This window comes from Rattus rattus, chromosome X, assembly GCF_011064425.1.
Source record: "Rattus rattus isolate New Zealand chromosome X, Rrattus_CSIRO_v1, whole genome shotgun sequence".
Classification (NCBI taxonomy): Eukaryota; Metazoa; Chordata; class Mammalia; order Rodentia; family Muridae; genus Rattus; species Rattus rattus.
The window spans coordinates 16,089,373-16,117,157 of record NC_046172.1 but is presented as its reverse complement, the minus strand read 5'-3'; the positions used below and the strand labels follow the sequence as shown (position 1 = coordinate 16,117,157).

Here is a 27,785-nt window from a genome sequence, read left to right as displayed (position 1 = left end):
CTTCCTTCCTTTCTTTCTTTCTCTCTTTCTTTCTTTGTTTCTTTCTTTCTTTCTTTTTTTCTTTTCTTTCTTTCTTCCCTTTTCCTTCCTTCCTTCCTTCCTCTTTTCTTTCCCCTTTCTTATTCAACACATATGGGTTGGGTTTTTTTTTGGGGGGGTTGTTTGTTTTGAGACAGTCTTACCATTGGAACCCAGGCTTGCCTGGAACTCACAATGTAATCTAGGCTAGCCTCAAGCACATGACTTATCTTCCTGCCTCACCTTTTTAAGTGCTGAGGTTACAGGAATGAACCACCATGCCCAGCTTTTAGGAGCTTTCAATTTTGATCTTCCCTAAAGGCATGCAATAGTTACTTACTATATATGAGCAAGTTCATGAGTCAACATGAACATTGTGGGGCTGAGATATGTCGACTGAATGAAAAACTTGGGAAATGTAAAATTTGGCCAGTAGCTATTAGATGTTAGCATGTCTTGAAATAAAATATTTTGTGGTACTAGGGACTAAGCACAGGCCTTGTAATGCAAGATAGGAGCTATATAACTACATGCCTTCCTTTACGAACTTGTTTCATATGAACTTATGCAAGGCTAGCCTTAAACTCAGTAAATTCAGTATATAGCCATGGATGACTCCTGATCCACCTGTCTCCACGTCCAACATGCTGGGCTTGCAGATGTGTACCACCACACCTAGCCTACAATTTCATTAAAAATTTTATTAAATATACTGTGTGTGTCTCTATGTGTGTACTTGAAAAAAAACCTGTACTTCTTGGAGCTCATTCTGTCATTTAACCATGTAGGTCTTGAAAATTGAACTCAGGTTGTCAGGCTTGGCAGCAAGCACCTTTGCCCTTGAACCATCATACCAGAAAACTTTTGCCTTTAAAAATATTATTTTATTTTACACGTATGGATGTTTTGCCTGCATTGTGTTTGTGTGCTACATGGATACCTGATGAAGTCAGAGGCCAGAAGAGGGCATCAGATCTCCTGTGGTTACTGGGACTTGAATCTGGTTCCTCTAGAAGAACAAGTGGGGCCATTTATCCAGTCCCTGTTTTTTTTTTTTTTTTAAGATTTTTATTTACTTTTGTATGTTTGTATCTGTATATATGTGTCTGTGTGAGTCCTATAGAGGCCAGAAGAGGGTGTCAGATCACTTGGAACTGAAGTTATCCCATGTGAATACTAGGATTCCAACTCTGGTTCTCATGATTTGTCACCAAGTGCTCTTAGCTATTGAGGCATTTCTCTAGGCCCTGATTTCATTCAAAAATTCAAAATGTTTTAAAATTACATTTTACTTGGTAAAGCTGTATCTCTGTGTATGCATATGTGTGTTGTGTGAAGGTCAGAGGACAATTTGCCAGAGTTGACTCTTCAATCATGTACATGTCAGGAATTGAACTCAGATCCTCTGGCTTGGTAGCAAATGCCTCTACCTAATGACACTTCTCACTGGTCCCTGTAATTTCATTGTTAGGAAATGTTGTGATAATGCATGTCTGTAATCTTATGATACCAAGGTATATATTAGTCAGGGTTCTCTAGAGTCACAGAACTTATGGGTAGTCTCTATATAGTAAGGGAATTTGCTGATGACTTACAGTCTGTAGTCCAACTCCCCAACAATAGTCACAAGCAGCTGTTAATGGAAGTCCAAGGATCTAGCAGTGGCTCAGGTCTGGAACCAAAACTTCTAGGCCAGCAGTACTTAGAGTTGTGGGGACAGGAAGCAGAAATTTTCCTAGAAGGTCACTAGGAGTGATAGTGAGTGGAACTATTCTCTTTTCCACCCCTTGATTCCTGGGCCCATGGATCCTGGCTATGGGGGATCCATATATCAGATGCTGATTCAAAGCATATACTGCCTTCTGAAGAACTTTGCCCCAGCCCTCCATGCTGATACCACCTAATTGGCACTGTAACTGAATCTTCAAAAGGCTATTCCAACTTTCTATCAGACCAGATGCTTCAGGATGATGGGGAACACGGTAAGACCAGTGGATTCCATAATCATGGGCCCACATCTCACTTCTCTGGCTATGAGATAAGTTCCTTGGTCAGAAATGATGCTATGTGGAATACCATGATGATGGATAAGGCATTCTGTAAGTTCACGAATGGTGGTTTTGGCAGAAGCATTACGTGCAGGAAAGGCAGATCCAGAACCAGAATAAGGATCTACTCCAGTAAGAACAAAACATTGTCCTTTCCACAGAGGAAGTGGTAAATGTAGTCAACCTGCCACTAGGTTGCTGACTGGTCACCCAAAGGAATGGTGCCATATCTGGGGGCTCTGCTGTTGGCAGATCTGGCATTCAGCAGCAGCAGCTGTAGCCAGGTCAGCCTTGGTGAGTGGAAGCTCATGATGTTGAACCCAAGTATAACCTCCATCTTGGCCACCATGGCTACTTGTTCATGTGCCCATTGAGCAATGACAGGGATGGCTGGGGAAAGAGGGTGACTGTCTATAGAATGGGTCATCTTATCCACTTGATTATTGAATTCCTCCTCAGCTAAAGTCACTTTTTGGTGAGCATTTACATGGGTCACAAGTATTTTTACATCCTTTGTCCATTTAGAGAGATCTGTCCACGTACTTCTTACCCAGATGTCTTTCTCACCAGTTTTCCAATCATGATCTTTCCAAGTCCCTGACCATCCAGCCAATCCATTGGCTACAGCCCATGAGTCAGTGAATAATCGTACTTTTGGCTATTTCTTCTTCCAAACAAACTGTAGAACCATGTGTACTGCCCGATGTTCTGACCACTGGGAAAAGTTTCCTCCACCTGTATCTTTCAGGGTTGTCCCAGAAAGAGGTTGTAATCTGCAGCTGTCCACTCCTGGGTGGTGCCTGAATAATGTGCAGAGTCGTCAGTAAACCAGGTCCTAGCCTTCTCTTCTTTAGTCAGCCAATCTTAGGGTACACCCTATGAGACTATAGGTACATGCTTTGCAGCAAATGGTATTGTAACAGGAGCAGAAATCATAGGCATTTGAGCAACTTCTTCATGTAACTTGCTTGTGCCCTCAGGACCTCTTCAACATGGTCATGTATATGTTACTTCTTTTTCATAATGAATTGCTTCTATGCATGTTTTGCTTTATAACTCGGTGGGTTCAATAACACCCAGCTCATGATGGACAGCTCAAAGTGCATAGTAATTTGATGTACAATTGTCAAATGTTTAGTTTCTACTAAGGCCCAACAGCAGGCCAAGAGCTGTCTTTCAAAGGGAGAATAGTTGTCTGCAGATGATGGGAGAGCTTTGCCCCCAAATCCCAAAGGACTCTTCTGTGATTCACCTACAGGGGTCTGCCAGAGGCTCCAAACAGCATCTCTCTCTGCCACCGACACCTCAAGTACCATTGCGTCGGCTGGATCACAAGGTCCAAGTGGTAGAGCAGCCTGCACAGCTGCCTGGACCTGTTGTAGGGCCTTCTGTTCCAGACCCCACACAAAGCTAGCAGCTTTCCAAGTCATTTGGTAAATGGGCCTGAGTAACACACTCAGGTGAGGAATGCACTGTCTTCAGAATCCAAATAGACCCACTAAAGGTTGTGCTTCTTTCTTGGTGGTGGGAGGGGCCAGGTACAATAACATATCTTTCACCTTAGAAGGAATGTCTCCGCATGCCCCACACCACTGGACTTCTAAGAATTTGCATTTGTTTCCCCATCCTCTGATACACATATGTGTTACCAATGAGTCTGAAATAGTTGCTACTTCCTGCTCAGTTGGTCCAATCAGCACAATGTCATCAATATTGTGCACCAATGTGATATTTTGTGGAAGAGACAGATGATCAAGATCCCTTTTACTAAGTTATGACACAGGGCAGGAGAGTTAATATATCCTTGAGGCAAAACTATAAAGTATACTGCTGGCCTTGCCAACTGAAAGCAAATTGCTTCTGGTGGTCCTTATGGACAGGTACCAAGAAGAAGGCAAGAGCTGCCTACCAGGTACCCGGAGGTGTGTTAATTTGCTCAAGTAATGAAACTACATCTGGTACAGCAGCTGCAATTGGAGTTACTACCTGATTTAGTTTTCGATATTCAACTGTCATTCTCCATGATCCATCTGTTTTCTGCACTGGCCCAATAGGAGAGTTAAAGGGAGATGTGGTGGAAACCACCACCCCTGCATCCTTCAAGTCCTTGACGATGGCAGTAGTTTCTGCAATTCCTTCACGAATACAATACTGTTTTTGATTCACTATTTTCTTTGGCAGAGGCAATTCTAAAGGCTTCCATTTAGCCTTTCCAACCATAATAGTAGCCTTTACTCTACAGGTCAGGGAACCAATGTGAGAGAATTCTGTCAATTTCTAAGTATATCTACCCCAATTATACATTCTGTAACTGGGGAAATGATCACAGGATGTGTTCAGGAACCTACTGTGTGAGTCAGACACCAGTTAAAGCTCCATTAATCACCTGTCCTTCATAAGCCCCTACTTTAACAGGAGGGCCACAATGTTTCTTGGGATCTCCTGGGATCAGTGTCATTCAGAACCAGTATCCAAACCCCAGAAAGTCTGATTATTTTCTTTCCCCCAGTATACAGTTACTGCTATAGGGCCCTCTGGGGAAGAACTGAAGAAAGGCTAACAGCAAAACTTTTAGGTGTCTTATCAAGATCCTTCCTCAGGGAAACCTGGCCATCCCTTCATTCAAGGGGTTTGGGTCTGCAAACTGGCTCAAGTCTGGAAACTGATTCACTGACCGAGATTGTCTTTTGCCATCATCCAATGTAGCATTTCTTTCATTTGTTTGAGAATTTTTGCTTATAGAGATCAAACAGATATGCAGTAGACTGCCTATCTATTTCATACCTGGAAGCACCATGACTGATTAGCCAGTTCCAAAGGTCTGAACTAGTCATACCATCATAAATTTCACCTCTCCTGTGCTGCTATTTGGGCTATGTCATTATAAGCATTTTGTCTACGCTGCTCATTATAATAACTACGGTCACTTTGTCTCTGGCTATTCAATGCTGCCACTTTGCCCTTGTTACCTTGGGGCCCAATTAAACCCGTTGCATCTAATTCATCTAATTAAGAACAACAGCATCTCTAACCCTAAGGTCTAGTACAAGTAAAAGGGCAAGAACAAAACTCTTCAAATGTACTGCTGCCCATCTTACCAGTTTATATCTTATAGGATCTGTGAAGGGCATATCTTCTGGGCCTTCCCATTGTGGAGGAGTAGGTTTTACACAATAGGTTATCCACACAATAGTAGGTTATCCACTCTAGTACTGCAATTTCCCTGAGCCTTAAAATCCCTTCGTCAACACTAAGCCAAGGGATATCAGGCATCTCCGACTCCCTCACAGTAGGCCATCATTTGATAAATGGTTCCGCCAACCATGCAAACAAACCTCTGACACCTTTTTGATCTTAACTGTGCGAGCTTCCATATTGAACCTAGACTCTCCACCTAGAGTGCCCATGTCAATAAATTAAGCCTGATCTAGTTTCATGTTCCTTCCCCCGTTATCCCACATCCTTAAAATCCATTCCCACACACATTCCCCAGACTTCTGCTTGAATGAGCAAACTCATTAAGCTCCTTAGTGTAGCACATTTCCTCATGGACTACATTTTCTATGTCCACTCTAGGGGCCTGCTTTGCCTTGAGTCTAGTTATAGGTCTAGAAGAAACTATTGGTGGGCCTTGAGGAACATTAGTATTATCCAGCATTTTCTTCAGGGAAAGTCACTGCTGGTTCATCAGACTCTGAGGGATTAATTTCCTCATGTGAAAAAGGCATTATTTCAAGGGGTGGGACTGAGGGTACAACTTCCTCAAGTGGGGTAAATAAACCCTTGAGAATCTGAACATTCAAAATTCTCAGCTTCAACAGGGTCCTCCTATATATACATCCCCATCCCAAGTTATAGGATCCCATTCTTTGTCAATTAATGCCCTTTAACAGTGACACTCTCTGAGGCTGAGACTTGAATTTTCACTGTAACTCAGCCAACCTTATAATGAGGGCTTCAGTTTGATTTTTCTGCAACTCAAGCTCTGGCTGCTGGAGAGAAGATTTTCTTTAAGGGCACATTTAGAAACCTTTAGATTGATTATTTTCATCTGGAGCTGTTCAATTTTATCATATAGCTCATTCTTTTACCTCATCCATTTTTCCAGAGATATTAAGAACAACAAGCCAGCAAAGTCATTTTCCGAATTTTCTCCCAACTTATAGAAAGTATTGTACACTGGGTCACCTGATTCTTCATCAGTTACAATTGATGGATTGAGATAATCCAAGGCATTAGCTTCTTTAAGTTTGAAATATAGTTACCACCAATGGCCTTCAATATTCTCCAAACTCCCAGGAGAGAGAGTATCTGGAGAGGTTTCAGTAGTTGAAGGTGCTGATGAATTATTAAACCAATTCCAGATTCTTAAAAGATTCATCCTTATACTTCTGCTCCTCTAGAACCACTCCTGGTGCCAACTTGTGCATTAGTCAGGGTTCTCTAGAGTCAAAGAACTTATGGGTAGTCTCTATATATAGTAAGGGAATTTGTTGATGACTTAGTCTGTAATCCAACTCTCCAACAATGGTCAGAAGCAGCTGTGAATAGAAGTCCAAGGATGTAGCAGTTGCTCAATCCCACAAGGTAAGCAGGCAAAGAAGAGAACTTCTTTCTTCCAATGTCCATATGCAGGTCTCCAGCAGAAGGTGTGGCCCAGATTAACATGTGAACAAACATGCTGGATCTGGGACCTGCTTTGTCCCAGATGACCTTGAACTCCGAGATCACCTTGCCTTAGTCTCTGGTGGTTCATAACCACTGTGCCTCAAGATCCAACTCACAGGTGAACCTTCCAATTCTGGATTGTAATTCATTCCAGATATAGTTAACTTGACAACCAGGAATAGCCATTACACAAGGCAAAAGGATTGCAAATTGGAGCCAAGCTTGGGCTATGCAGCAAGATCTTGTTTAAGTAAAAAAAAAGGGGGGGGGGGAGGCTGGAGAGATATCTCAGCGGTTAAGAGCATTAACTGTTCTTACAGACTTCCTGAGTTCATTTCCCAGCAACCACACGGTGGCTCACAACCATCTGTAATAGGATCTGATGCCCTCTTCTGGTGTGTCTGAAGGCAGTGACAGTACTCATGTACATAAAATAAATAGATCATTTTTAAAAATGATGCATTGAGAGATGGCTCAGCTGTTAAGAGCACTGACTGCTCTTCCAGAGTTCCAGAGTTCAATTCCCAGCAACTACGTGGTGGCTCACAACCATCTGTGATGATTGTAATGTAATGTAAATCTCTTCTGGGGTGTCTGAAGACAGCTAGCCACAGTGTACTTAAAATGTACTTAAAACTTAAGTACATAAAATGAATAAATTAATCTTTTAAAAAAGAAACAATATAATTTCCATGCTATCTTCTGTAGCATTAGACCATTAACCCTTTTCAGGTCAGTTTTGCAATGTAACGCATTTGTGGCTAGTATTTTTATTTTTGGACATCCAAGTTTGTGTAAAATGATTTTCTTTCTCCAATTTTGTTTTTGATCTTTGACATAGGATCTAATGTGGTACAGGCTGGCCTTAAACTGGCCATGTAGCTGAGGATGACCTTGAGCTGCTATGTTCCTGCCTCTAAACCCAAATAGTGGGATTATAGTCATGTGCCACCATACCCAGCCTACGTTCCTGAATAATGTCTTATCACATAGTAAATTTTAGTGTACCATAAAAGAGTAGGCTGTTGGAAGGTTTGTGTGGGTAGGAAAAGGAATATGCATGTTTATGGTGTGACTAAATTTGTAACAGGATGACAGAGGCAAACCCTACAGGACACTCAGGAAAGTGAGCATGTCCTCTTTCTACGACACTTTCACAAGTTAGGGAATGTATACATCATAATGTTTCAGCATATTATTGTAAAACTTTTAAAGTAACATTTTTAAAATATGTAAATTTAAAATTTAAATAACTGATTCTGCAGTCCATACTATCTCTGAAATTGAATAGTAATTTAGTTGTAGAGGTGAAATAGAGATCTGGTGACATTTTAACTTTTTTCTTTTTGATTTATGTGTTTGTCTATTTTGAGGCAGAATTTCACTTAGCCCAAACCTTTGAATTTGCTACATAGCCAAGGCTGGCTTTGAACTCCAGATCTTCCTGCCTCTTACCTCCTAAGTGTTAGGATTCCACAATGCCCCGCTCAGATCTTGTGACATCTAATTCTGCTCCTATCCTTTCTGGGTAATGCAGTAATCAGAGTAAAAAGGTAGAAGGAGGAGAGAGGAATAATTCTAGTACTGGAAACAGCAACTGGATATATACTATATCTACAACATGCTGAAGTCCCTCCTACTTTAATTTTTATTTTTATGTACATGAGAACTCGTAGTTCAGGCTAACCATGAGTTGATGATAACCATGAGTTCTGATTCTCCTGACTTTATTGCCTGCACGCAGAGTTTATAGGTATGTACTGTCTTTCCTGGTTTATTGTGTGGAGCATCAATCTCAGGGCTTTGTGCATGCTTAGCAAACATTCTATCACCAATACTGTATCTCCAGCCCATATATTAACCTGTATATTAACCTTTTTCTTGCTCTCTTTTACTTTAATTTTTTGTATGGGTATATGGCCTGCATGTATGTGGTGTCCAAGGGGACTGGAGGAGCACATCAGATCTTCTAGAACTGGAGTTGGGCTTGTGAGCTACCAGATGAGTGTTGGACACAAAACTTGGGTCCTCTGGAAGAGCAGCAGTGTTCTTAACCATTAAGCCATCTCTGTAGCCTCATCCGTTATTATTTTGATACTGAGAATCTAAATCTGGACCCAAGCAAATGTTTTACTATTATGTTATAACCTCCCCAAGTGTTGTGTGCCTCCAGGCCCTGTTTTTTTATTGTTTGTTTGTTTTTTTTGGGGGGGGGGTTTGCCTCTGAATTATGCCCAACATGAAGCTCTTGTCCGTTTCTCTGGCCCGTGTGAACTTCTGAGAATAGATATTTCTTTAGATGGCGGAAATAGAAATAACTGCCTGTGAGCATCTTTACTCTGAGACAGAGCAGCACCTCAAAGGAACGTTGTCTACACTGAAACTTGCAATTTATTCATTTATTGAGACAGAGACTTGTGGTTTCAGGCCGTCTGGAACTCAGTATGTAACTCAGGCTGAACTCAAATTTGCAAGAATCGTGCTCTAGGCTCCCAAGTGCTAGGATTACAGATATGATCCTCCATATCTGCATTTTTCCTGTGCTCTGCCTGCCCTCTTCTTTGTCTTGTAACACTGTCTCCACATGCTAACCTGCCACATGTCATGTGCTCGCTGAATGCTTCCTCTTTCCTTCTTACTAGTCTCAGTCTCAACTATTGCTGCTCTCTCGATGGAACTCCATGTCAGACTTATTAAGATAGGTACAGTACTGTGGCTTTCCTGGCCCAGCCTTGTCACGTTCTGCAGCCATCATAGCAGTAGAGTTCATTGTGTACTCTCGCCCACCTATACACCCTGCACACATGTACTTCCTGCTTTCACATTATCCATTTCTGTTCAACCAGTTTAGAACTTACCTCTTCCGGGAGCCCTTATCTGACTCCCACATGTCTGCATACAATGTGTCTTTTGCTCTTCCTATCCCTAGCAGTTGTATTGTGGAAAGATTTCTCTGCATCAGTACTATGGAATAGGTAATTAAAGTAATAATTTTGGTAGTATGATGTTAAAGTAGGAAAGCACTGTGTTTGCTGTGATTAAACAACTGACCAAAGCAACTTGGGGAGGGAAGATTTTGTTCAGCTTACACTTCCATATTGCTGTTGGACGAAGTCAGAACAGGAACTCAAGCAGGGCAGGAAGCTGGAGGCAGGGACTGATACATAGGCCATGGAGTGATACTGCTTACTGTCTTGCTCATCTTGGCTTGCTTAGCCTACTTTCGTATGGAACCTGGGACCACCAGCACAGGGGAATGCCCTCTACAGTGGACTGGGACTTCTCTGTAAGAACATACCCTGCAGGCTTTTCACCTACAGCCTGATCTTATGGAGGCAGTTTCTCAACTGAGGCTCCGTCCACCCTGATGACTCTAGCTTGTGTCATGTTGACAGAAAACGAACAGCACACACTGAATTGGCATTGTGCCATTTGTCAGTACTGTCTAATCTCCTGGCTCTCACCTGGTACATATAAGTATACTATATTAGAGCCATGGGTTCTAGTTCTTAAAACTATATTGTTAACCTTATTTTTAAAAGAACTTGAAGCTTGAAGCTGAAGTCAGAATGTAAACTTAGTCCACAGGACCATCTGGAGGTTTTTGTCTCTCCTTCCCAGCTCCTGAAAAGTCCTAGAGAAGCAATAAGCACTGTTTGAAAATGCTGGGCCATGGGTTCTCTAGCACGTCTTCTTATTCCTGCAACCTTGTTGTGCTTTGGTTTTGGTTGTTCTTCTGAGACAGGGTCTCCTGGAGCCTAGGTTGACCTCAGACTCACAATCTTGCTCATCCTTTCAAGTGATGGTATTACTGGAGGCAGACTTGGTAAAAAGTCTTCCGAAGTCAACTTGGAAAAAATTAACCATAACAACCAATATAACCATGCTGGGCTTTGAAAGGGGTATCTTCATTTCTTTTTGAATGTATATGGTGGCTACATTGGACACATGTGAGTGTATGGTGTATATGTCCATGTATGCACATGTACATAAAATATGTATTTTGCCCTGTTGATTTCTAGCTTATTCCTTTAAGATAAAGTCCCTGATAGCTTGCCATTTGGTCTTGGCTGACTGTCAAGTGAGCTTCAAGGGGACAGCCTTGTCTTCATTACCCAATGCTGGGGTTACAGGCACATAAACTCAAGCTTCGTTTTGAATGTGAGTGCTGGTGAGTCTAACTGAGGTTCTCATATTTGCACATCAAACACACACCTTCTCATCTCTCCAGCCATTCTCCCTACTATTTTTTTTTTAGAAAGATGAGCTATCATTCCAGTTTCCTCTAACCTCTAGAAAGATTCCCACACTGTAGCCTAGACTGGCCTGGAACCTAACATACAACTGAGGGTAGCTTCAATTTTGGGAGGAGTCCTGTATATACCTCCCCAGTTCTGGAATTACAGGTATGAGTCCCCATAACTAGCTCCTGCACTTTCTGTTTGTCTGTTTGTTTGTTTGTTTGTTATTTACTTTGAAACAACATCTCACTAGCTATCCCTTGCTATGTTTGGTATTTGCTATGTAGACCAGGTTGATTCCAAAAGAGGTTTGCCTGCTTCTGCCTCCCAAGTGCTGGAATGAGAAGAACGTGTCATTATGCTTGACTATTTATTCAGACAGGGTCTCAAGTAGCCCAGCTTAGCCTTAAAATCTTGATCTTCTTGCCAATAACTCCTAAGTGCTGGAATTGTAGCTTTATAGATATATATCCCTACACTTAATTTTATGAAGTTCTGGGTTTCAAACCCAAGGCTTGTAGCATATGCTTGGTAAGTATTCTTCCTCTAGGACTATACCTCGCTAGCACTCTACCATCACATGCTATCCATCTCTTCCTTCTTTTTTGTCTGTTTGGCATGTTTGTTTATTTACCATGTTCCCGTGGCTGACTGTAACTCAATATGTAGATAGCTAAAATCAAGCAAGTCTCCTGCGTCTGCCTCCCAGTTTATTAGATTAAATATGTAAGCCAATCATACCTACCTTGGCTATTTTTCTTATCTGATAATTTGTCTTCAAGCAAGTACTTGTAATAGAACATATGATTTTTCAGATCTTCAACAAAGGTGCAAGGTTGCATTCTGTGTCCTGGGGATGTGTCAATAAATTGCTGCTATCTGAACCTACATCCTAGGCACATATCTTTAGTACTGAGTTGTAAATCATACGATATGTCATTGAGTTCTGTCAGGTTTTTTTATGGTGTTGAGTTAACCTTTGATTTATAAGTTATTTTATCTCCTCAAAGAACTTTAGAATTTGCCTTCTTGCTTTATGTTTATCACTTCTCCAGAAAAATGGGTGACGTTATGACAACGGGTCAGTGAGTGTTCTCATTTTACTGTTGGCTTTTTTCAGTCTGCACTGAGCAGGTATATTTTCTCCCACAGGAATCTGAGGCATAGCACTACTTTAGGAACTGATTAGAAGTGACTTTTATGCTGTAATCACAGTGAATTGGAGAGTAAATTTTAGTTAAGTTATGCATTCTTCTGAAACCATAAAAAATTGATAAACTGATAAAAACGAGGTCTAACAAAGAGTGTTGCTAAATTTTTAAAAATGTGTTGCTTTATTTCATTGAAATTGTGTGGATTATATATAACTTTGATGGTTTTTATCAAGGGTCTGCAGTTTATGATGCAGACACCTGAGAGAGTGCCTAGGTGTGGGGCCTCCAGTTAGTTTTCTCCCTGCTCATAGAGCTCTATTTTCCTTTTCTAAGAGCTCAATAGAGGTGTCATTGCATCTCCCTGCAAAGCATCTTGCATGAGCACCTTCCTTTCTTCTCATCCAAGATGAATGAAGATATATCAATTTTCTTATTATTGGTTTTCTATTCTCAAGGAAGTCCATGCTATTGTTTGTATTAATTTCCATTTTGTAATGAACAATTTTGGTTTCTTTAGAGGTAAAGAGCTTTTTTTTTCTTAGCCTTGCTATGTAGCTCAGGCTGGTTTCAGATCATCTTCAGTCTCCAGAATGGTGCTTCAGTCTCCAGAATGCTGAAGTTACAAGTGTATACCACCACTCCTGTCAGGAATCTCCTCATTTTAAACAATGCTTTCTTAAATCTCTTTTTCTCAGGAGAAATTCTCTTAAATATGCGTTCTCATTTAGTCTTTAACACAGTCAATCGTCAGGACAGTGTATTTAGTTGTCTTTACCCCATTGCCTTCTCTCTTCTACCCAAGAAGACCTCCTTGTACTTTGCCTTTTATTGTATCTGTAACCTACTGACTTTAATTAGAGTGGCACTGCCAAAAGTGAGTCAGGGAGGGTGATGCCCCATGAACCTCTCTATCTATGATGAAATGCTGACAGACCGAATCTTGTGTAGGTTCTATACAGGGAAGCACAGCTGCAGTGAGTTTATGAGGACAACCATGTCATGTCCAGAAGACATTTTGTGCCATAGGTAATCATCCTCCAGCCCTTGTATCGTCTTCATCCTCTCTTCTTTGATGTTTCCTGAGTCTTGGAAGGATATTTAGAAGGCAGTTTAATAACATGTCCATTTAGCAAAAACAGTAGTAGTTGGTTGCCTTCTGAGACTATAAGGGTTCCCAGCCATAGGTCCCTGACCAGGTTTCCATCTATGAGAAATCCTTTCATTTATATTGTTTAAAAAAGATCTATTTTTATTTTATGTGTGTGGATGTTTTGCCCATATGTATATCTGTGCAGCACATGCATGCCATCCATGGAGGCTAGAGGTGTCCAATCTGGAACTGGAATAACACAGGGTTGTAGGTGCTGCAAATGGAACGCAGGATCCTCTGGAAGAACAGCCAGTGCTCTAATCAGCAGAGCCATCTCCCATTTTTATTACTTTTGTTGAGAAATTGTCTACAAGTTTTATGAACAGGATGTCACTCAGGTTAGCCTCAAAGTCTGGATTCTTCTGCCCAAGCCTCCTGAGCACTACACCCTCAGATGTGAGTCACCACCAATCCTGGTTATGAGAAGTTATTTCTGGTGTAATATTGCAATTTTTAAATACATTTTTTGTATGTATGTATGCTCTCTCTCGCTCCCTCCCTCCCTCCCATCCCCTCTGTGTGTCTGCATATGTTTGGAGGTTGTAAGTCAACTGAAGTGGCTGCTGGTGGCTGCTGGAAATTAAACTTCGGTCCTTTGGGAGAATAGCAAGTGCTCTTAACCACTGAATCATATCTACAGCCACCCACATTGTAATATTTTGTGATTCTGTCTGAAGAATAAGCCAAACACCATTGGTCATCATTCCATCTGGTTCAATCTTTTCTATATATTAATAAGAATCTTATTTACTCAGGAACTTCAAACAGATTTGATATCAACTTGCAATTTTATACTGATGTGTTTTTCAGGTTTTCAATTCAAAAACAGCTGAACTTCTTAGTCATCATCAAGTAGAAATAAAACAGGAATTCCCAAGAGAAGGGTATGTTTCTTAATTTAATATGTAAATATATATCACATTTATTGGTTATTTCATGCCATGTATGATGTGGATTGGTATAGTAAATTTAACTAGTCACCTTCTAGAGAAAACCTGAGAGAATGTGATTGGTCAAGAAATGAAGTTGTCATGTAGTAAGTAATTCAGCAGAAATAGCTGAACAATGGGTAGCTTAGGGATTCATTGACAGAAAGCAAAGTATAAGTAATGTAACACACACACACAAACACACAAACACACACATATACACACATATAACTAATACAACAAAGAAATATTAACTATCAGAAACTCTGCATTAAGTCTGAAGTGATTTCTTTCTGTGTCCTTGTTACTAGCAGTGCTAAAATGATTACTTTTTAGGAGTTTGTTCTGTTTTACTCTTGGCATTCAGAACCAAGATAGTGTCAATCTACAGAGCAGCCTAAGGCAGTCATCCTGCCTTAACCTCTCAAGTGCAGGGATTTGTAGTGTGAGCCACCATGCCTGGTTAATGACCATCCTTAGAAGGATGGATTATTGTAACTGAAGAATAAGAAAAATGTATGGGAAATCGATTTTTTCATTCCTATAGAATGTAGAATACAGATATGCTTTGATTGTCCTAATTTTCTTACTTATGTTGTAGGCACACCTAGTAAGTTAATATATGTATGGAAACATGTTAGGTTTGTATTTAATTCTTGGAAACTAACACATTTATCCTTTTGTTTCAAAGATGGGTAGAACAAGACCCGAAGGAAATCCTGCAGTCTGTTTATGAATGTATAGAGAAAACATGTGAGAAACTTGGACAGCTCAATATTGATATTTCCAACATCAAAGGTATTTTCATCGAGTATTTTCTTGATATAGACCAGCTCTGCCAATCCCACTCATAAATTTATTCTTTCAGCTTATAATTGAGTCCTTATTTATTTATTTATTTATTTATTTTTTGGTGAGACTATGTGGGCAAAACAATAAACAAGATTCAGTCCCTGTTCACCCCAACACTTTTATTCTGATAAATATGGGGAACAATAAAAGAAGGCTATACATACTTACATACTAACAAATGCCATATTGGAAATAAAAAAATGAGGGGCATGATGGGGTGTGCCTACATGGCTTAGACACAGTAGGTGGCCATAAGAGGGTTTTCTTCTCTGAGGAGGTGATTTTTTTTTTCTGAGACTTCAACAGACTTTCGGGGTCAGTCATGTGACTGTTTGGAGAAAAATATTTGAAGAACAAATAAACAGCCATGCTGCCATGTTTGGTTGATATCCCCGGGAGTCCTGCCCTTTCTGAAGGGAAAGGAGGAAGAGTGGATCCAGGGGGAAAATGTGGGGGAGAGACTGGAAGGAGAGTAGAGCAGGGAAACTTCACTCATATGTAAGAGAAAAATCAATTTAAGAAAGTAATAAGATAAAAATGTAAATTTTAAAATATTAAAAAAATAAAACTTAGTCAGTGGATATCCTTTTTATATATTAGAAATTTAAATTGGGTTTTAGCCACTCTTTGTTTACGTTTCCCTTGAATTTCTTTATAGTAATGCCATAGAATGTTCCAGTTCAGTAGAATAGATAATGCATTCAAATGTGTTGCCTGGGAAGGAGCTACTAGAGCTCAGATGGCATTTGAGCGACATTGAAACATCACAATTGAAGAGATTTTTGGTTCTCCTTTTTATGCTTACAATTTCTGATGGAATTTCACTTCCCTGCTGTCTTAACTTACCTTGTTATTTTTTTATGTTCTTTCTTACATTTCTCTAATTTTGCATATGTCTTTTGCCATTGTTGGATAATTGTTTCCGTTCCTACTTTATTTTACTTTTCTTTATTTGGCTTCATGTACTCTTTCCCTATTTATTTTTATAATATTTAGTGGCATTTGACTTTGTCTTCTTAATTATTGAATTTTAATCTTATAACTAATTAAATTTATTCTCTGACAACATAAAGTAAACATCCCATGCAAAGATCCCAAGGTGGGAATATAAACTGACACAGTCTAGGGTCACGAAGAAGACCACAAGGTTTTATGAACAGTAAAAAAAGTTGAGTGGACAGAGTGGATAGGTTAGGAGTTTCATAGCACCGAGATTGGAGAAATCAGGGGAGACTTGTCAGCCATATTTAGGAGTTTGAGTGTTAGTTTTAGTATCAGAAGGGACAATATAAGTCACAGTTTAGAGACAGCTCCGTACCTGGTGTGTAGAAAGCAGATTCTGCTGGCCTAACATTAGACACAGGGAGACCAGTGTAAAGACTTCGGTCACACTGTTGAGAGGGTATGGTGTCTTGACTGACAAGTGGTGACATGGAAGCAAGGAGAACAGACCAATACTTGTTGATTGGTTGGCTATAAGGATAGAGAAAGTAGTGAGTAGTGAGGAGGACAAGTCAAAGAACTGGGTCAAAGGTGATGCTTCAGCTTCTTGTAGTTTCTGTTTTCTTTTGTTGTGTCTGGATGTGTGTTGCTACTGAGCAGACAGAATGGGCAGACAGCTTTTATTTAGAGGAGAAGCACTAGAGGGAGGAATAGTTTGGAGGGATAGTATATGAATTCCAAATACTTTACATATAGAATTTCTATGAAGTCATTTCCTGAAAGTATGAGTTTGTTGCAAATCTCCCTATGAATTATGAGTTTTTGGCAGAATACCTCTGTCTGGTTTTTATTACTTATATAGGAGACAAAGTTACTTAGCTATCCAAGGCTGCTAGAACATTGTCTAGTGTGCAAACTCCGTGTGATCATTGCTGTCCCTGTCTCTTATAGCTTATATTATGTTGTTGTGTTTTGTGTGTTTGAGATTTCTTTTTAAACAAGGAGTCACTAAATAGATCTTTCTGGCTTGAAATTTGCTGTGATTCTCCTGGCCCTGTTTCCTAAGAACTGGGATTACAGGCATGTACCACTTTTCCCACTTTTTAAAAAAGATTTAAATTATTTATTTACTTATATGCTTAGGTAATTTAACTATCCATAGCAGGTACCACCATCCGTGTGTGTGTGTGTGTGTGTGTGTGTGTGTGTGTGTGTCTGTGTGTGTGTGTGTCTGTGTCTGTGTTTGTGTGAGTGTGTGTCTGTGTGTGTGTGTGTGTGTGTATGTGTGTGTGCGCGTGTGCACACACATGTTTTGATTATTTTGATTGATATCATGTTGGGTCTAAGACTTACCATACTCCGAAGACTTTTTCCTAATTGACTTTTTTATTTGATTGTTTTGTTGTTACTATTGATTTTTATGTTAGTTTTAGTTTTTAGACAAGGTCTGGTTTAGATAGGGTTTCTATGGTGTGAAGAGACACCACGACCACAGCAACTCCTATAAGGAAAACATTTAATTTGGGCTGGCTTTATAGGTTCAGAGTTTCAGTCCATTATCATCATAGCAGGAAGCATGGCACACAGAGACAGACATGGTGCTTGAGGATAGTTCTGTTTCTGCCTGTCTCTGCTGGGATTAAAGGTATGCACCACAACACCTGGCTATTCTTACATCTAATTAGAAGTGCAATCACAAAATTTATGTGAGCTGTACATCAAAATGGTTGCTCTCCTTTCTTGGGGATATTCTGGAAGTCTGAAACAGTATAAACAATTAACACATACTCAGTAGTGCTCGGTTGTCAAGAGTCATTGCCTCAGATGCATAAAACCAGCAGCTCAGATGTTTAATGTAGAGTCCAGAGTAACTGGTCTTGGCATTGACATTGTTCTACCATCCTGACAGATAAGTTAAGGACACAATATGACGGCCCTTTGAACCTTTGGTATGCCAGTCTTTCTGGGTTGTGTGTTGTGTGTGAAGATGATACAGTTTTTCACCAAGGGATTTGTCTTGCCCTTCCAGTAATTGACCTGTAAGACTTAAACATGTATCTCTCTTTTTCTTCTCCTCTTCCTCCTTACCCACATGCCGTCTTGGATCTCTCTGTGTAGACCAGACTAGCCTTGGGCACAAAGAGACTCACCTTCCTCTTCCTCCCAAGAGCTGAGATTCTATCAACTATCTTTTTCGATACACCCATTTGTCCAATATAAAGTCATTCCAACATATATGATTCCTTCTGCAAGCAACAGCCTGTAGCCAAGGATGAACACATTTCATAATATCTGCCATACCAGGCCAGTCATACTATTGCTTTCCCCTGATAATTTACTGAATTGGCATCAGAATGGGACAAGCTTTTGCTTTCCTACGTAGAATTCTAGGTAACAAAACTGTAAAAGCTGTAAAGGATCAACAGTCACCTACACCAACTTCCTTTAGCTGGTAAAGGACTTTGGATATGTGGCTGTTGATTAGTGGAGGGCATTAAATACCACTCAACTCTTGAACTGTTATTCCCTAGGCCACACTGATAATAATCTCACAAAACATGGACTTTCTAGTTCCTATCCAACAAGCAAATCAACACTGTCAGCCGAGAGTAAGACCATGTTGTTGTTCACTTGGTGATCATTAAGCATTCGTCATATCTAGTTATACCTTTCACAAATTACTGATTCCTTCTAGTTGTCTTCATCTGTCAAAAAGTATTCACTTCAAAGTTGGGTGTGGGCACGTATGTTTATGTTCTCAGCACTTGGGAGACTTAGGCAAGAGGATTGCTGCTAAGTTCAAGTTCAGAGTAGTCTACTGAATCGAGACCCTTATTCAGAAACCTCACCGTAAAAAACTAAAGGCTGAAAATTGTTTTCTGTTTTTTTGTTTTTTGACAATGACCAGCTGTCTTTGAACTTACAAACTCCATTCTTCTGCCTCAGCTTCTTTTTCTAATAATTATTTATTCACTTTACATTCCAATCACAGCCCCCTCCCTCCTCTCCTCCCAGTCTGCCCCCACCATTAACCCTTTCCCTTTTTCTCAGAGAAGGCCACCCCTCCAATTGTTGGGGAACCCACATGAAGACAAAGTTACACCTCTGTTTCACATGTGTAGGGGCCTAGGGTCAAGTTCCTACATGCTCTGTGGTTGGTGGGTCAGTCTCTATGAGTCCCCCTGCCTCAGTAACTGCTGGCATTATAGGGATATCGCCATGTTCAGTGTGAAAGGGCTTAATACATCTTCCCATAGTGCTTCTAGTAGCACGAAGGCTTTCTTTGTAAAGGCTATCTTTATTATTTTTCTCTGTGTATTTACAGTTTTTATTCCAAAATGTGTTGTGATGATACAAAGAGAGCATTATTTACTTACTTCAGTGCTGGGGATTCTAAACAGGCCCACACATAAGCACCGAGCCATATTCTCAGCCATTTATTTAGAAAGGATTCACATCATCCACAATATGACCTAGTAAGCATTCCTGAGACTTTAAATATTTGCAAAATCTTTTTCTAAGTGTATTTTCTTAATTGCTATGGATTTTTGTTCACTTATGAATATGAATTTCTTGGTGTGTTTGTTTGTCTTTGAGATAGGAGGTAAGATCTGGCTGTATAGTCCAGACTGCTCTGGAACTTTCTATGTACTGAGATTAACCTCAAACCCATGACCAACCTCCTATCTAGCCTCTAAAATATGCTGGGACTATACTCATGACCCACCATGCTAGGCTTTGGTTATTAGATTTTAAATAGTTTAATTTTGTTAATGAATAGTCAGTGAAGAAAAAAGAGTCCCTAAAAATATTAGGTAAAATCTGAACCCAATCAATATAAGACCAACACATTGGGTTTTATTTATAGGAATGATTATATCCCTAAATATATTCCCATGAGGGCAAGAAATTTGTATCTCGTGCATGTGACATCCATATGCATCTGAATGGTGCAAGTGAACTATGGCGGAGAATAAACCTGAATGTGGGTTTCTGTAAAAGAAAGAATAAAAAGCAGTAGCAATTAATGATTTGGACAGGTAAGATGGCTCAGTGGGTAAAGGTGCCTGCTGTTTACTCTTACAACTTGAGTTCAACCCCCAGGCCCTACATGGTAGGAGGTGAGACCTGATTTCTGCAAGTTGTTCTTTAACTTTCACATACAAGCATCCCCCCCCAAATGTATGTAAATAAAAGTAATAAAAAATAGGACTTTAGGGTAAAACAAGAGGTCGGAACACTGTGAAATCTCAGTGGCATTGTATGCGTCCTGTGTGCAGTAATAAAAATTTCTGTGGCTAAAAAGAATTCTGAAAAGCAATTTTCTGGACTTTGATTGTCTGCAAGGAAGGCAGTTTAGTTTCACTTGGCATGAAGAAATAGATTTAAGATAACAGGAGAAAGAGGGAGTGGTCAGGGAGGAATCTTAGATCAAGAATCAGATGGAAATCAGTCTAGATTAGATTCTCAATGAGTCAGAGGGCCCAATAAAAACAGCAGGATGACAGAAATGTGACTTGGATTGTGACTAAAAAGGGCAGCCAGCTGACTTACAGGGAAATGAACAGGAAGGAAATGGACATTTAGCTGTGAATTCACTGTGGTTCCACATTGTGAAGTTTCCATTTTGAGACAAGAATCACTTTCATAATATTCCACTGTTGACACCCTTGCTAGGTTCCTGCTGTTGTACCCTCTGAGATTCCAGGGAATTCCCTTATCCTTCTCAGTTCAGCCTCATTGTCTGCAACTGTCACTCTGTTCAGAACTCAATGGTGACGGTGGGAACAGCCTGAGGGATGTTTACCCCATACTTATTTCTCCCACAAATCTGCTTTAATGTATAGTGACTTATTGTTAGGGGGGACCTTAGTCTCCTCACTTTAGACGAAATAAAATTCTAAGAAGACAAAACAAGGGCTCTCAAGATTGGATTTAAACATCAGCTATTTGGCTTTGGTGAGCCTAAGTGCTTCTGAATATCTCCTTAAGATTTCTTTCTTTCTTTCTCTCTCTCTTTCTTTCTTTCTTTCTTTCTTTCTCTCTTTCTCTCTTTCTTTCTCTCTCTCTCTCTCTCTCTCTTCCTTCCTTCCTTCCTTCCTTCCTCTCCCTCCCTCTCCCTCTCTCTCTCTCTCTCTCTCTTTCTTTCTCTCTCTCTCTCTCTCTCTCTCTCTCTCTCTCTCTCTCTCTCTCTCTCTTTCTTTTGCTCTTCGGCTCTCATGTGTGCCTCTCTCTCTCTCTCCCTCTCTCTCTCTCTCTCTCTCTCTCTCTCTCTCCCTCTCCCTCTCCCTCTCCCTCTCCCTCTCTCTCTCTCTCTCTCTCTCTCTCTCTCTCTCTCTCTCCTCTCCCCTCCCCCCTCCCTCTCTCCTCTCTCCTCCCTTCCCTTCCTTCCTTCCTTCCTTCCTTCCTTCCTTCCTTCCTTCCTTCTTTTCCTTCCTTCCTTTCTTTTTTAAGACATGGTCTGACTATATGTTGTGTGTCTTGCGGTGGCATTTTGTATATGTCATGGCATCTGTGTGCAGGTCAGAGGACAGCTTTGTGGAGTCTTTGTAGTTCTCTTTTCATCTGAGTGGATTCCAAGGATCAAACTCACGTCATCAGCCTTATGTGGCAAGCACCTTCACCTGCTGAGTCATAATCTTACTAGCCTCTTCTTTTTGTTTTGTTTTTAGAGAAACTGCTTGAACTCTCTCTGAGGCCCCAACACACCTTGACTCCTGGTTTCCTTTCTCACTCAGCTCCCAAATATTGTAATTACAGGCATGCATTCTTACTATCATGCCTGGCTGTGGTTATTTTCTAAAAATGCAGATATGCACGCGCGCGCACACACACACACACACACACACACACACACACATACACACACACACACTCTCGAAGGGGAATTTCACATAATAAGAATTATACAAATTAATGAGTTTATTGCTGCTCAGCACAGAGTAACCAAATGCTCATTGTAAGCTTGTAAAGTTCTTAGTCCTTGCATTCCTTAAGACAATCGGGCGGTCCTTTCCTCAATGATGTGGATCGTCATTGTGTGCTTGTAGTGACATAGAAAGATTCTGTACAATTAAAAACTTTACATTGCATGTTAACTTTGTCCAGGGGCGATTGAGGAAAATAAACCAGATATCACCAAAAAATATTCCAAACGGAAGGCTGGGTGTGGGAGCATGTGCCTTTTACTCATAGCATGCTGGAGGCAGAGGTGGTGGGGTTGTGGGGGTTTCGGTTAATTTAAGGCCAGTCTGTACCTCATAGGGAATTCTAGGCTACATATAGTGAGGGCCTATCTCAGAAAACTGCAAGTTTAAAAAAAATTGTTTATATGTTCTTTTTATTCTGGAGTAATAGTCTACATGTTTAACTTTTTCCTTCTTTCTGTTTTGCTCTCTTGTTAAAGCTATTGGTGTCAGCAACCAGAGGGAAACCACAGTAGTCTGGGACAAGCTAACTGGAGAGCCGCTCTACAATGCTGTGGGTAAGTCATTCATGCAGAGAGGTCCCATGGCCTTGTTTCATCTGCAAAGGTAGTAACACTAAGATAATCTAACTGAAAAGCCATATGTTCATGTTTCCCAGAAATCTGATGAGATGGCCAGTAGACTTGTCATATTTATTCATATATTGAATTTCCTCTCATTCTTGCTTGCTCTTTCTGCTGATTCTTCATATTAATATAAATAGGTGGATATTGTCGGGATGATTTTGTTGATCCTCCCTCCACATCGAAAAGAGATCTTTCTCCCTCCTACCATGCGAAATAAAAATTGCAAGTGCACAAAATTATCTGTAAACTATTTGTATATCTACTTTTTATCTAAAACATTTGAACTTCTTAAAGATAAATTATCAAGAGTTTTTAGCAGCTTCTTTTTTTTTTTTCCCCCGGAGCTGGGGACCGAACCCAGGGCCTTGCGCTTGCTAGGCAAGCTCTCTACCACTGAGCTAATCCCCAACCCCCTTTTAGCAGCTTCTATTACAGATTTAACTGTTCCATCGGGCACATAAACCGTGAAAAATCTCACGTCTTACCTTTAGGTATCAGGTCTTAGGTGTGAATGTCCCTGGGTACATACTAGCATCATCCTTAGTGCATGGCAGTTGCAGAGTACTACATGATAATGCTGCTTCCCAAAAGGAAAACTGTGTTCTACATCCATAATCCTTAAAAGATGTCTGTAACAAATGGCTAATCCTGCTAGCTATGCTAGCACGGACCTGTAGTTCCAGTGCCGAGGCAGGAAGATTGCATCAAGGTAGGAGCCAACCTGGCTTCCATTGCATGTTCTAGGTCACCTAAGGCTGTAAAGCAAAACTCTGTTTCCAAAAGAAAAAAAGAAACAAAAGATAATATATGATTATCATAATCATAACAAGTTACAAACAGTGAATTTCACAAGGAAGGAAAGGAATATGAAGCAGGAAGAGGAAGCAAATAAAAAGCTTGTAAATCTAATAGGTATATGTATACATGACAGGATGTTACTGGACAGTGAAGCTTTGAATTGAAACTGCTAGTGACTTACTGAGAGAGTTGCCCAGACATCTCAGAGGACAGCGCCAACTCTGTGTCTGTACACGGAGGGACTCATGGGCAGGAAGGTGATCATTCCTTGAGAAGCCCACGCCCATGCTTGAGATTGTGTGATTTGTTCTGAGTGCCTCTTTTCCTCTTAGCACGGTGCTTCAGGTCTGTATCACACCATCTTTAAGCAAACACCATCGTTGTTTCATTAAAAGATGAAGGAAAAATTAAGCAAGTTTGTAAGAATTAAAGTAATGTTAAGGGAGGAAAGTAACCTTTTGCTTTATATGAAATATAAAACTTTTGATTGAAACTATTTTCTAGGCAATTAGAAATTGGATTTTTTGGAGGCTTTTTAATTAGTTAATTTCAGGAGAAAGTAGGGATGCATTTTATGGCATGCATGTATAAGAAAGAAGCTAATCAAGTAGAGTCAGATTTCTGCTTTTACCTTGTAGATCTCAAGGGTCAGAGACAAGTTGTCAGGCCTGGCACCAAGCATCTTCGTCCGCTGAACTGTCTTATTGTGTGTTTGATTTTGAGCCAGTGTTTTATGTGCACCAAGCCAGCCTTGAACCCACTGTGTAGCAAAGGATAACTTTGAACTCCTGCTCTACCTCCCTGTGTCCCAAGGGCTTGGATTACTGCTATACACCACCACACTTACCTTTCGATTGCTTTAAATGCAGATTTGAAAGTTTCTAACACAGATCTGATCATCTCATACTACTGTAGATGATCTCACTATAGAAATGAGTGTACAATTAAATCGAAAACCTTGGGTAGATGCCTTTGTGTGTTTCATGTTCCCTGGTAACCTATATATACAAACCAAGGAGACCTATCACTTACCATTCTGTTCTAGAAGTTAAGAGTAGGATGTTGAGAGCTAGAAGAAGAAATGGGAAGAGAACTAAAGGGAAGATAATTGGACAAAGAACCTGCTTAACCATTGCAAGGATAGACTCTTCTAACTTCATCTAGAAAAACATGGAACTATCATCCATACTTGTGGGTTTCAGTTGAGGGTTCCATCATGGTATTAAATATTTGGCAGCTTTATTCAAAAGGAAGATCAGACAGAATTAGTGGAAACAGAATTAGATTGCCCCATGGATTTGTGGTCAGGTTTCTGTGGCTTATTTGTATCATAGTGTGATGTTTGACATTTTTGTTTTCTCTATCTTAGTTCAGACGGCTAGAGCCAGAGCACCACAGAGTTGGTAGCATATTCAGCCAATATGTGCTTATGATAGTTGTAGAGGCTCAAAGTTTAAGACTGAGATCAAGGTGCCAGTTGATTCGGTCTGGTGAGGGGCCACCGCTGGCCTTGTGTTTCCATATGGCAGAGACGACATTTGAGGAAGCAAAGGCTTTCCAGGGTTTTTATAAGTGTACAGATCCCATTTTGAAGACTCGGTGGTATTGAGAGAATCATTTCCCAAAGGTTTCTCATCCTGATTCTTTCAAATTTGAGGTTAGGAATTCACCATGAATTTTTTCTATGACATATTCAATCTAAACAGTCATGATGAGTCTGTTTGATCCAAGCACAAGGGAGATCAGGAGTTCAAGTTCACCCTCAACTACAGTGACTCTGAGAGTAACCGGGGATTCAGGAGATAAAGCAAAGGGATCAGTTCAGAGTACTCCTTCCTTTTCCTCTTCCCCTTGTAAAGCTCTGTCCTTCTAGCCTAGTCTTGTCTTTTTCCTGTTTTTACTTAACTGAATTATATAACAAGTGATGGGCAATATTTATTGTGAACAGGAAAATGAGAACTATTTGTATTTGTCTGCTTTAAAATTCCCTGAGATGGCTCCCCGATCACCTAAGATACAAGGGTCTTAGGATTCAATGGTGGCCACGGCATAGGTTAATTGAACAAATTGAATACTGACAAAGGCTATGCTTACTTGCAATAAGGCTGTGTGCTTACTGGTATCTTTTCTTTTCCACTTGTAAACAGATGTGAAAACTCAGTGGGTCCTATAGCTACATATGGCCCACTTGTAGATGTAACATTGAGTATGTTAATTCTGAGATTAATATAAAATCTAATGTAATATCTAATATCTAAGGAGATGCCTCAATTTGCTTTACTGCTTCCTAAACACTTAAGTCTGTCACTGGCATTGTGGCTTTTATGTACTAACAGCTAAAGTTGCTTTCAGATCCTACATATATATGCACTTGTACACATACACACACACACACACACACACACACACACACACACACACACACACACACACACAGCTCAGGAGAGATAGGTTTTAATTTTCCTGCCTTTCTTCTCATTAAGAGCCTAACTATTGGCATTTACAATTCTTATTGAAGGGAAAGAAGTCAGCATTTTGTAAAACTCTGGTCTTTGTTTATGGTGTTGGATAACATGGAACATTCTCTTCATCTTACTACATTATAAAGCGCCCAGGACAAATTGTCTCTGAGGAGATTGACTATATACTTTGTGCTTAGCCAACCAGATGTAGACGGTCCCTAGGGATTTTTTTCCATTTTGTTTCTTATATGTGTTTGCTTCCTGTTGTGATGATTAGACACAATTGTATGGACTTGTGTGATTTATTACTCAATAATCCTCTAAAGATGATGATTTCTTCTGCACTGTATATCACTTAACTTTATGATCGACGAAGATTGAGGTAACTAAATTTCTCTTCATTTGTAAAACTTTTATCTGGACAAACTAAATGTACTGCACATACATTAGATGTGCATTCATACCATCCAAGTTATTTTCATAAACTATTCATTGGATCATCTGGACCATTGAAATTCCAATGTTCTTAGTCTAAAGAAATGTCATTAATCCTTCTAGAAGGGGTGTATATAGTATTTTACATTCCCTAGAATTTATTTCCCTGCTATGTATTTACTTTATAACCTTGGAGGCTAGCAGTTAGCTATGTCCTTAGACAGTGCTGTTCCTGTCTGTGGAAATGATTTTACTGCTAGCTACCCAATGAGGAAAGTACTTTCCTGGGATTGTGATTTCCCAAAATAACTCTTTCATATCCTGCGGCATATGACCATGGCAGGAACTTCTATGGCATGTTCTTTGGTAGCATTCCTCTTTAACATTCCCTGAAGATGTGCTCGTGTAATATATAATGCATGATTTCAGTTCAGTGGTTTCTTGAATTATGATGCATACATGTTGCCAAGTAGGGAAGAACCTTTCTGAACGAGAAACACATACTTACATGGTACTACCAAATGGAAGTACTAGTGAACGAGACACTCGGACTGGCCTTTCTTTGTTCCCCTTCTACTCTATGTCTCTTCCATTTCTTTTTCTACATTCATGTGTAGAAAACCATTCATTCTAATGAACTCGCCCAAGTATCTGCCACCTCAAAACCAGCGTCCATCGACCTTGAACCTGGCTATCTCTAGCATGAATTGCCATTATTTCTCCTAATGCTCCAGCTGCTCCAGTTTCTCCTGGCTCTTCAGTTCCAGTTGCCGTTGTCCCCTCTGGCTCTCCAGTTCCAGCTGCTGGTGCTTCGTCAGGTATTGGTGCTCTGGCTACTGCTCCCTCTCCGGCCTTCCAGCTCAGACATGTTGGGGAAATTGACTGCTGCCGACAGATCTGGATCTTTCACTTCTTTCCATCTCAGAAATTTACCTACACGAGGGGCTCAGTCCTCCAGCTTGGGGATCTTCTCTTTGGCTTTCGGTCTCTTATTCTGCAAAGCTAATTCTGCCATCTTAGCTCCTGCAATGAGTTTGCTAATTGTTTTCTTCTTAATTGAATTAATTTTGAACATTTGCGAATTGTTTTGGTAGTGTATCAACTTGACACTGACATCTCTTCCTTTGCAATTTGTACTAATTCATCCTGTGTGCTCTAATTACCACGAACTCATTGACAGCACAAAGCAAACATGGCAGCCTCCTCAAGTCCTGGAACCGGTGAAGGAAAGGACTTTACATGCCATCCACTATAGCACCCTTATTTTATATTTAGGGAATCCAGGTCAAAACGGATTAAACAATGCCTAAATCACCAAGCTTGATTGTAGCAAAGCCAAACTTAGAACTTTGGGTTCATGATTTTACATTCGGTGTTTTGATTCTTTGGGGAGAGGATGTGATTTAGTTCTGTGGATGGATACCATCATAGTCCTGTATAACTACAAGTCTGCTTAACTTGTCTTTGTTGAAGGGCAATGAAGTCATAGGACCACTGAGACTCCTAGTGCTACCCTACTGACAGTATTTGGTTTG

General features: G+C 40.2%; 1 protein-coding gene across 1 annotated transcript in view; it reads left to right on the top strand.

The window, feature by feature from the left end:
* Gk (glycerol kinase) overlaps positions 1-27,785 on the top strand; it is a 76,238-nt gene that overhangs the window by 6,422 nt on the left and 42,031 nt on the right. The window contains exons 3-5 of the mRNA XM_032890222.1: positions 14,090-14,163; positions 14,900-15,006; positions 22,409-22,486. Of these exons, the coding sequence (XP_032746113.1) occupies positions 14,090-14,163; positions 14,900-15,006; positions 22,409-22,486 (259 nt within the window). The remainder of the gene's footprint in view (positions 1-14,089; positions 14,164-14,899; positions 15,007-22,408; positions 22,487-27,785) is intronic.